This window comes from Solea senegalensis, linkage group LG4 (genome assembly GCF_019176455.1).
Source record: "Solea senegalensis isolate Sse05_10M linkage group LG4, IFAPA_SoseM_1, whole genome shotgun sequence".
Classification (NCBI taxonomy): Eukaryota; Metazoa; Chordata; class Actinopteri; order Pleuronectiformes; family Soleidae; genus Solea; species Solea senegalensis.
In genome coordinates, this window is record NC_058024.1 from 13,948,643 (window position 1) to 13,959,365 (window position 10,723).

General features: G+C 36.2%; 1 protein-coding gene across 2 annotated transcripts; it reads left to right on the forward strand.

The window, feature by feature from the left end:
- The first annotated feature begins 271 nt into the window (after window positions 1-271).
- On the forward strand, window positions 272-8,867 carry LOC122767765 (carbohydrate sulfotransferase 15-like). Of its 2 annotated transcripts, XM_044023232.1 has the most exons (9): window positions 272-765; window positions 1,656-2,002; window positions 3,230-3,497; window positions 4,301-4,441; window positions 4,979-5,132; window positions 5,320-5,473; window positions 6,577-6,724; window positions 7,201-7,395; window positions 8,541-8,867. In XM_044023232.1, exons 2-8 carry the CDS (start codon window positions 1,700-1,702, stop codon window positions 7,389-7,391), a joined length of 1,359 nt encoding a protein of 452 aa, XP_043879167.1. In that variant the 5' UTR covers window positions 272-765; window positions 1,656-1,699; the 3' UTR covers window positions 7,392-7,395; window positions 8,541-8,867. The 2 variants fall into 2 exon arrangements, with proteins under 2 accessions (XP_043879167.1, XP_043879166.1); XM_044023231.1 differs by lacking the exon at window positions 8,541-8,867 and having other exon boundaries at window positions 7,201-7,712.
- The last annotated feature ends 1,856 nt before the right edge of the window (window positions 8,868-10,723 follow it).

The following is a 10,723-nucleotide window of genomic DNA, read 5'->3' on the forward strand; positions in this document are numbered from 1 at the left end:
AAGCAATGAAACTTTTTCCTTACATATGAAGACCAGTATGATGATACAAATCCCCAAAATGTGTGTTAATCTCAAACATTTAACAAGGAAATTTGTATTTATCGACAACAATGTCAAAAAGCTGGCGATTGTGAGCTGAATCCCAACCCATGTGCACTGTGTCAGATGGAGTCTCCGGTCATGGCAGAAGTACTGAACAAATCTTTTTAATGAACTGCTCCTAATGATTTAGTACACTGAAAATAACTTATTTGCCCGCTAGTTTGTGTGTGTTTCGTATAAAACAACATCATGGTAGTTTTAGAAGATGTTGAGTTAGATGTTGGTCCCGTGATATAAAGGCTTATACTGGAGTATTTAAAGACAGCAGTTAACACAATCAGCCTGGTAAATGTACAATTATTAAACTAATAATAATAACTGGACCTTTAAATCTGGAAAAACAAACAAAGGAGATGATTTTGGATGATTTGCATAGTCCCCTCTTTATCAACCACAGCTGCAGAGAGGGTCAGCAGGACAAAGTTCCTGGAGGGCAAATCATACAGGTTAAACCTGAACTGGTCCTGCAACACAATAGTTCTTACAAAGAATGTTCATAGGCAGGAAAAGTGAAGTCGCCTGTTTCAGCATGACAACATTCTACACTGGAAATACTGAAGCATCACAACATCCTGCATCACTGTCTGGTTTGAGAACTGTGCAGTGGCTCAGAAGAAAATTTGGAGAGCAGCAGAACAGATCATAGATACGTCTTCTCCCACAGTAAGTGACATTTAAAGCGACACTTTACATGTTTTTCTAAGAAAAAAAAAAACCCATCAGTGTCTGATCAATTTTACAATTACTTTATAAAAATATTTTTTTTATTACTGTGTCTTTAAGTATTTTATTTAAACTGTTTACAACTACACAAACATATATCAGTGACATTGAGGAATCTGTAATCTTATATTTTCTTATTTTTATCTTTATACATTCATGTATTTTATTGTGATGAATAGCTGTGCTGAAGAAGGTGCTGGTCTAATCTAGTGCATTCCTGAAAAAGAGAAATGGCTGACTGAGGCTACTCCCAATAATATTATTTGCTGGGTCAAGTAGTCAGCTACATTAACAAAAGTAAAAAACATTAACAACTTGCATAGGCTGAGCTCTATGCTGATAATGAAATGTGTATTCTCAAAAGCACTCTAATACCACAATGTATCAAATAATATATAAATTGGAAAACATGATAGTAAATGCTGTGCTGAAAATATGTCTATGATTCAATACACTTTACAGGCATGGCAAACCGATGAACACACCAACTGTGTCACAAGGAATTCAAACTAGACATTTTTTGGTGAAATTTTGATACCAATGTCGTCAGGTGCAGGACCTGTGATGTTTTTTTTGCTACTACATTGCCATGTTGACAGTGATCATTGTCGGTGTGAAGCTTCTATTCTTGTTTGTTGCAACAGAAGACTCTCTCACTAACACTTGGGAATTAGGCAAAACAATAATTATTTTCATATCGAAATTGCTATTTGAAAGGGTGCACTTCCTTTGTTCTATTTTGTGCCAATTTTAATGAATGCTACAAACAACAAAGTTAGAGTCACACCAATATGCTCCTAACCTTCAATATCAATTTGTCACCTCCATAGCTTGCCTTACGGATAAGGGAAGGATAAAGCCTGTTTTGGGAGTCATGGGTCTGCTGTTTGGATGGAGAATCTCAAAAATCCGACTGTTCACCATCATTCTGGCACTGACCATTTTCATCATGGGTTCATATATTTTGCCATGGAACAAGACAGAAGTTCTTAACACTTCTCTGCAACTTCCGCCCATTGCTGTGGCTGTCAGGGCTGAGGGGGCAGGAAATGTTCAAGTTCCACTTGAAAACAGTGTAATAGATCTGGAAGTGCTGGTGAAACTGGTCAGCGCCAAACTGGAGTATGCACCCAGGAAGCTGCCAGAGGAAGCGGAAATAATAGAAGCGGAGCCTGAAGTAAGTTTATTAAAAAAATGACCTTAGATATTTTTGCATGTTAGTTCAAATTACATGATAAAAGTAATGCTTGTTTGCTATTTAGCTATGCAATGGCTTTTCTTTTTTTTCTATGTATGGTTGCGTCATCTTGTGAAAAGTTGATACTGACAATTATTGGGTACACTTTATATTGCTCTAAAGTAACAATATGGTGGTAATAGGGATGACATGTATCAATAAGTGTGAAGGTTTGCTCACTGCCAATAAGTTGTGTGTGTCAGTGTTACACGTATGGTCTGAACATCCAACTGTTTTAAAAGCCATATATAGAAACTAATAGTTAAAGTCCAAATAGGTTATTGTAAAGCTCATAGACAAGGAAATGATTGATTCATAATCAACAGACCATACAAATGCAAAAACAAGGAAAAAAATAATACAAGCAATAAAACAAGGAAATAATAAATAAGCTACATACACATATATATACATATAGTAAATCAAAAGGGGGTAGGCTGTAGATAGCTCATTAACACCTACCCCACTTACTTACATTTAAATCATCACAACATATGGTTCTTTTAGCAGTCTAGTAATTGAAGCCGTTTCCAGCCAGAATCAATGACCAATTCCAGACTGTATTTGATGCCCATTCCAATCTTAAACTGGCATCTTCTCCAACATAAATCAGTGAGAAATGTCTGTGAAAATGTCTATACTCCTCAGGCTTGTGGATTTTATGGTCTCACTCATAGTTTCAGATCTTTTTCAAAATGGCATGATTTCTATTTTATGACAATTAAGCCTCAGTAGAGTGACAAAAGTAATCTCAGACAGTTTCAACCGAAACTCATGACTTCCCTTAAGACCTACAGCAGAGGTGTTTTGAAGGACCCACTGGACCAACACTAACTCTACTGGTCTACCAACAAACTACCCACTTTTAGACTTCAATTATCTCTTGCTGCTACAAATAAAAACCTTGGTATGACTACTTTATTCAGTTTAACATAATCCGTCCCACCACTGCCTCATTTTTAAAATTATTACAAATTGTGAAATTTTGTAAGCAAGTTAGTGCTTACAAAAAAACATGCTGTCATTGCAGTGTCGGCTAGATGCCCGATTTGCCTTCCCTTTTGCAACATCTCTCTTCAGCAGTGTGTTATTCACTATAATTTATAGTATATATATATAGTATATACTTTTGATGTTTTGCTAACTTTGTCATGTGTATCTTTGCAGTTGTTCTCTGTAATTCCTCACCAATTCCTTCCAAACCTCTTGAACCCTTGCTGGTATGAGGAGTCATTTGAAAATGTTAATTCACAACAAAGGATTAAGTTCCACCAGCAAGGTGACAAACTGTTTCGTCTGCGTTGCCTACCATACGTTTACATCATCGGCCAACCAAAGTGTGGCACAACAGATTTGTTTAACAGATTACAGATGCATCCAGAGGCCAATTACAACCACATAAAGGAGCCAAAATGGTGGACCAAGACAGGCTATGGTAAGTCATCAGCAGATGGATGCATGTTGTTATTTGATTATAATAATACAATTTTAATTTTATATATGATGATCATTTAAGTTATCCATGCAGAGACAGTTTAGAAGTAAGTATAATGTGAAGTCTAATGTTTTATTTGAAAATGATAATTTGAACGTTTGGCTGACTTTTGGGGCTTTTTCAAGAACAGGTGAGACTATAGTCCTGAGATATTGAAGATTTTTAGCACTGCTATTGACATATGAACTTAGTCAACTCCCAACCTCGACAACAGAGTCACTGTTATACTGAAAAGGCTAAACTTCCCCTAGAGTGTGGGAGTTATTGGGGGTAGAGAAAAGAAATGATTGATCTTCACGGATGATATTTTAGTCCTAATGTCAAATCCACAAAGGTCAATATCCACCTCTGTTGGATATGGTTACCTTATTTTCAGATATATAGGGATACATGATAAATTCTGAAGTGATTACACATTCCAAATTATTATTTTTTTCACCACAGTTACAATTAAAAAACAAAGAAAAATTAAAAAAAAATTGTGAGCAGGTTTACAAAAACATCTATTGTGTAACTATTACACATGCATGTTGCATTGTTTGTCTCATTATACAGTTAATGAGTGTTAATGCTGTGTTTGTTTTTTTATCTTTGTCTTTGCTACTTTTCATGTTTTACGAATTAAGAATTTGCTTCGATTCTTTTACTTTGTGGATTTGAAATCTTAAAACAATCTGTAAATATGACTAATGACTAATTTGCTGAAGAAGTCCATGACTTAAATCATTATGGTGTTTCTCCAGTTGTAAACGACGTTGTTAACATGGTGAACAATACACGTGTGCAAGACTACCTGGATCTGTATAATTGGGCAGGCGCCAATATCCAAGCAGGACTCAATGGACGCATTGAAAAAGACTTCAATCCACTCAAGGGAATAGCAGGTGAATACATGTCAAAGTGTTTTAATGTGTGTCTGTGTTAAATGCTCTTTATATTTCTTTTTTGTTGTCATTCGCTATTTCCAGATTACTTTGAATGACTTAGAATATTACCACATTATCACATTATACACGATTACTGTGTTGAAGTTGTTTACACCGTTGTGGCCTACGGTCTCACATGGCTCTGGTTGCTGCTATTTATCTGTGATTGTACATGTTTGAAAAATGTTGTCACCTGGGTATGGCTCTGACAAACAGAAGAAAATGACTAGGGACAAAAAGGATCCCATCCACAAAGTGTATTATTGATCTTGAAAGGCACACTTTTGAATTGGTTGATTTTGCTTTAGCTCTTTGAAGTTGTGTAGTCAAGAATACTGTTCAACTTGCCACATTTGCCCTGTAGTCTCACAGCCCAGTCTCCAGGATTATACTGTATCTGGCCATTGTATGTTTCTGCAAACCTCAGATACATAATTACATTGATTGATTGATACAGATTGGAAGGGAACACTAAGACTTTCATTGTCTTGACAGTTGATGCCAGTCCATCACTCATGTGGGACAACAGAGCCAGGAACGTGGACAAAATGAGGGATGGTGTAGAACCCATGGTCCTGATCGAGGACTTGATTCACAAAGTTCAGCCTGGTGCAAAAATCATAGCCATCATTAGAGAGCCAACGGAGAGGTATGACAAACATATCCATCTAAACATCTGCCTTTACATACGTGTGACTTTATATGAACACCTTGTGATCAGTAATTTATCACTGTTCAAAATATACAGTATTTGTTTTAAATTTTCCTGGTGTACATTCAGCAATGTCTTTTTATAGATCCAACTAGCTTACGTCTGTGTTTTACTCTGTTTGCAGGCTTTATTCCAGCTACTTGTACACTAGGGAATCATTTCTGTCAAAAGAACATTTCCATAGTTTAGTTGAAAGACTGGTCAAGTTGTTTCAGTCCTGCTTGTCTGAGAAGTCACTTCGTTTTTGTGCATACAACCCGGACCTAATGCACAGTTTGGTAGGTTGAAATAATGTTCTCTCTTTTATCTCTTTAGATGGCAGGTAACATAAGAAAAAATAACACTTATTTACTAAATGTTGGTATAAGCTACTAATTTGCACTTTGAGTATCTTTAACTGTCTTCCAAGAGGTTGTAACTGCACAGGTGATGCCATGAGGAACTGTAAACATGTAAAACATTTCCTGAATTTTGTTCCGGTAATACATTGTCTATGGAAAAGTAAGAGATTGCAATTCATTTTATGACAGCGTAATTTTTAAGTGACAAAAATGTTAAACTGTACTTAAGGCCTAACCTGTAGGACCTGTAGGAAGAAACAACAAAACAAATCAAACACATTATCCTTGGACTAAAAGAGAGATTTAGGGCTTCTATAGTTTACAGATACAGTACAGTAAATCCTTACAAAACCCAGAAAAATAAGGCTTACAGATGTGTTAATGTATGGCCCAAAGGTGAAAATAACAACCGTTAAATGTGCATAAATAAGAGCTTGGATGTTTGGTAACAAAGACCCCTTCAGCTTGTATCAGTCACTTTTCCCACAGTGAGTTATGAGATCTGTCAGCCAGTCAACTCTATTCACATAATGCAGGTGACAGACAGCACAGATATCCTAAGAGATGGACTTCAATGAAAGCAGCAAACAGCTCAGCCTGAAACTAGCATAATCAATAATCAATAATAATAATAAAAAAAAGAATGCCTCAAGAGTCTTTGTTTATATGGGTCTTCTGTTTGGGATGAGATGAGGAAGAAAGGTTTGTGACAATCTACTTGAGAAGTGTCTCAGCTTGGTATGCCTTGCTGCCCTCATCAGGAGTTGTAGTGTCTGTGCATTCTGGATTTTTTTTTTACTATTTCAGCAAACAAATTAAATATGAACTTCTTCAATGACTCCTTTTCTCTGTTTGACTTAAGATGGTCGAAGGCAAAATCGCGTATATCACTTCCTAATTCTATTTTTAAAGTCTGACCCTAAACATAGTATGAACATTCAGTCTAATGTTTTATTTCGTCAATGAATAACTTTGAAAGATTTAGTACTAAAACAGCTTGGTTTGTATGCACCCAAAATGTGTCTCTATTTTCCCCACAGATCAAGATACCTTTGGGGATGTATTATGTCTTCTTACAGGACTGGCTGACTGTTTTCCCCAGAGAGCAGATTTTAATACTGCGATATGAAGACTACGCAACCAATGCTGAAGTGGAACTGAAGAAAGTTTTTGATTTTCTGAGACTCGGTATGTATGCAAAAATCTACAGAACCATCTCTTGAAGTGAACTGCTCATCATTATTCTATGTATAACACTAAGTTGGATTTGCTCTCTGGGCCCCCCCCCTACAGTTAAGTGAATGGTTTTGTCTATTACACCTGTTGTAAAATATATGTCACCCTCGCTCCCTCCAGTAATGAGCATGAGGCCCATGGTCATGTTTAAAAGAGGGTTTTATTCCACAAACAGACAAAACTACTGTATGTATGAATGTCCCAAATGTTACCGCTACGTCTACATGGCACATGGAACTATTTACATACATTACCTATTCTGACTTCAACTTGAAACTCACAGCATCGCATGGGTCGGAACAAGGGCTTTTCTGCATGGATTTTGCATGTTCTCCGGGTTCTCTGGCTTTTTCCAACAGTCCAAAAACATGCAATATGGAGATTAGGGAAATATAAGCATATAAGCTCATCTCCCACTTTTCTTACAGATCCTCTGACACTGGAACAGGAAAAAAAGGTGTTCAAAAAGAAGATTTATAACACTCAGGAGGATCAATATGAGAAGATAGGTCCTATGCTTCCAACCACCAAACACCTCCTCAGGGAATTGTACAGGCCCTTCAACAATAAACTCGCCAGTTTACTAGAAAATGAGGCCTTTCTCTGGAATGAAACCTGATTAGGTATGAGCATATACAAAAACTGGACAAATATGAATCAAGGTAACTCATTTTAATGATCAGAGGTAATACTTTAGGTCCAGTGTTGTGGGTTAGCTTATATGAGCGTCATTAATCACAATGTCATCATTACTCAAGATAGTGAACATCACAAACAATTCTGGGGACTAATGACATAATGAGTATTGAATATTGCTATTTGGACAACCAGGGTCAATGCCAAAGCACATAAAAAGGAGTAGAAATCAGCTTAGAGAGGGGGTATCTTTGTAAACCTATGATTCATGGTATATGTTCCATTAAAGAAATCTGAGATGATAGAGGGGTGTACATATTATTGTTTCTGTCATATTAAGTATGGTGAACTGTCTTCACATTTCTTGTGTTTGAGTTCAAATCTGAGTTCCATATATGGTAAACAAAATGACTGGTTGGAAGTGTATGAAGTTTTTGTTATTTAAAGATCAATTATGTAGCATTTGGAACTGAATATATTGAATGCATTTAAATTAAATTAAATTAAATTAAATTAAATTATATTTAGTTAGAGATTGGGCCACACGGTTGGTGTAGTGGTTAGCACTCTTCCCTTTACAGCAAGATGTTTTTCTCTGGGTTCTCCAGCTTCCTCCCACAGTCCAAAAACATGCAATATGGGGATTAGGTAAATTGGACACTCTAAATTTACCGTAGGTTAATTTACCATATGGTCAGCAGACAACGTAAGCACAGGTAATGTTAGCAGGATCACAAGAAAATAATATTTACGCTTGGTTTTGTCTACCCAATTTTCTGCCCTGTGTTCTTTGAAAATATAGAAGGGTCTGGTGCTGAGTGGAGGACAGAGCAGGATTTATCCTCTCTTTTGTCCACTCTTTTCCTCCATCGCTCAACTGGCACCACACTACCAGCACCATGATTTTCCCTGTCAATATTCTACAGGGGAAATTTCCTTGGGTCAGCCTTTAATATTGTGCCCCGTCAAGTGTTTATCGATGAGAGTATATGATAAACACCTCTGCCAAATAGATTCAGTGATATAGTTGTTGTTGTTAAGTCACTACAGGACAATTGTGTTAAACTGCATTCATTCTGATTACTGAGTGGAAAACAGGTTAAATAAAGTTTTCTGTGGTTTCATTGTTCAGGTGCTGGAGTGTGCATATTTGTCAACAGACATGTGTCCGGTTCTAAAGAAAACCACTAGAGGGAGACATGTTCCAACAAAGTGAGGTAGTTTACGACATTGCTCAGACAACTCCAGTAAATTCATCATTTTTATTGGTACACATGGTCTTCTCTGGGTCAGCTCTGACTCTGTGAGCAAGGATGACTCATATTAGTGTTTAAGAGACTGTTTGACTAAATATATGTTGATCTGCAATGATTAATCAATCAGAAATTGATTACTTAATAGATCATCAACTATTTTAAACTTTAAAAAATAAAGATTAAATAAAAGCTCTGTGAATTCAGCTAATGAAATGTAAATTGTTGTTTCTTTGCAAGAAATAATTAAAAATAATTTTTTGCCGACAAAATATGATAATTATAACATAACATAATTAAACACTGATCGACATTTTCTAGTATTTTGTGGACCACACAATTACTCGATTAATCTGGAAAATTATTAACATATTGTGAATTAATCAGCTATAGTTTTTTTTTTTTTTTTTTGCCTTTCTCTGTTTTCTGCACACTGGTGTACAACACACATTTTCTTGAGGGACTTATATTAAAATTACAAACCATACAAAACATACCAGATTTAAAACTACACTTACCATGAATGCACATTGTGCATTGTGATTGTGCTCACACAACAATCATGAACAGTGGCTCCTTTTCTTGAAAAAAGTTGCATGTCTCTGCTACATTCTTCTCTGTTACACTTTTATCCAGCTTTTAAGTAACTTTACATGTTAGGCTTATTTCGATTTAAACATAATCATAAGTGTACTGTTTAATGAAGACTGAGTAGCAGGTTTGTTAATTGGGGCTTTGTGCTTTAAATTGTGTTATTATGTTGGAAATATTTGTCACATCAGCCATAGTTTGCCATACATTGTCACTTTATTTAAAGTAATTCCTTTAAAGACATTTTACAATCAAATAAGTAAAGGAAGAAAATCTCAGAAGTGCTTGAGAGTGGATTTCTTTTGACCTTAAGATTCAATTCTTTCTTTGAGCTTTTGATGACTGAGCAACAATGGTACAACATAATTTATTCCTCTCATGCTTGTTCAGTGTTGTTGCTTTTTTGTGAGGTCTCCACCTAAATTATATTTTATTTGGGACCATACAATAAAAGCGTAAAAATCTATTTTATTGCAGAATAAATGAGATACCTATATGCCATTTGCATGAAGGGGGTGATATATGATAAGGGGGTATATGACACTTTTATCTCAAACAAGCTTGAACCAAAACCAGAAGTGTGGTCACTTTTAACTGAACATTAAAGTTAATATAAGTCAATTTTTACATTTACTTTATTTCTGTTGTACATGTTTGTTACCAGTCAATTAAAAGAAAAAGACATGTTTTCATCTTGTAATTGAAGTTGAGAAACATAGACACTGTCCCTATAAAGAAATTCATTGGCATGTATTAAGTATGTATAGATATGCAAAGGCCTTAATGTTCTCGTCTGTCATCTCTTATGGTTTAAGTGAGTAAATAATTAACAGTCAGCAGACAGTATCCTTTGAAATTAGCTCCTTTTGTTTCTCATCATCATTCTCGTCCTCAGTCTATTACCTCATAATTTGCTAAATTATGTGAAAGACATTTTACGTGTCCCTTACCCTCAGATACTGATTTCCTTTTCTTTTTGCATATAAATCCATTGCAGGGCAGATGGGAGCGGCTTTGCATGTTACTACACACACACAAACACACGTCTGTGCGGCTATCCTTATAAGGACACTGCATTGACTTCCATTCAATTGGACAGCCTACTTAAACTTAACCATAACCAGTTAATGTCTTAACCACAGTTCAGCTTTTAGCCCTAAACTTGACCGGTTCCTCGGAAAGGAGGTTCTGCCTCAGTGGGACCAGGTTTTGGCAGGTCTTAGTCTCCATGAGGAGTACTGGTCCTGACAGGGTCTGTATTTATGCCACCATACACACACAGATTTGTGCAGCATAGATGTGAGGACTAGACAAAATGTCCTCATTTTGCCAAAATGTCCTCACCTGGGTGTACGTTTTGTTTGGTCCCCACAAAGCGACACGTACAAAAACACACAAACACAAGCACAGAGAGAGGGAGAGAGAGAGACAGACAGAGAGAGAGAGAGGAGGTGGAGTCTTGAGGAAAAGG

Coding starts and splice junctions, on each gene's coding strand:
- LOC122767765 (XM_044023232.1), top strand. CDS start 1,700: ATGGGTCTGCTGTTTGGATGGAGAATCTCAAAAATCCGACTGTTCACC. Junction 2,003..3,229: donor TAATAGAAGCGGAGCCTGAA/GTAAGTTTATTA, acceptor GTATCTTTGCAG/TTGTTCTCTGTAATTCCTCA. Junction 5,474..6,576: donor CGGACCTAATGCACAGTTTG/GTAGGTTGAAAT, acceptor TTTTCCCCACAG/ATCAAGATACCTTTGGGGAT.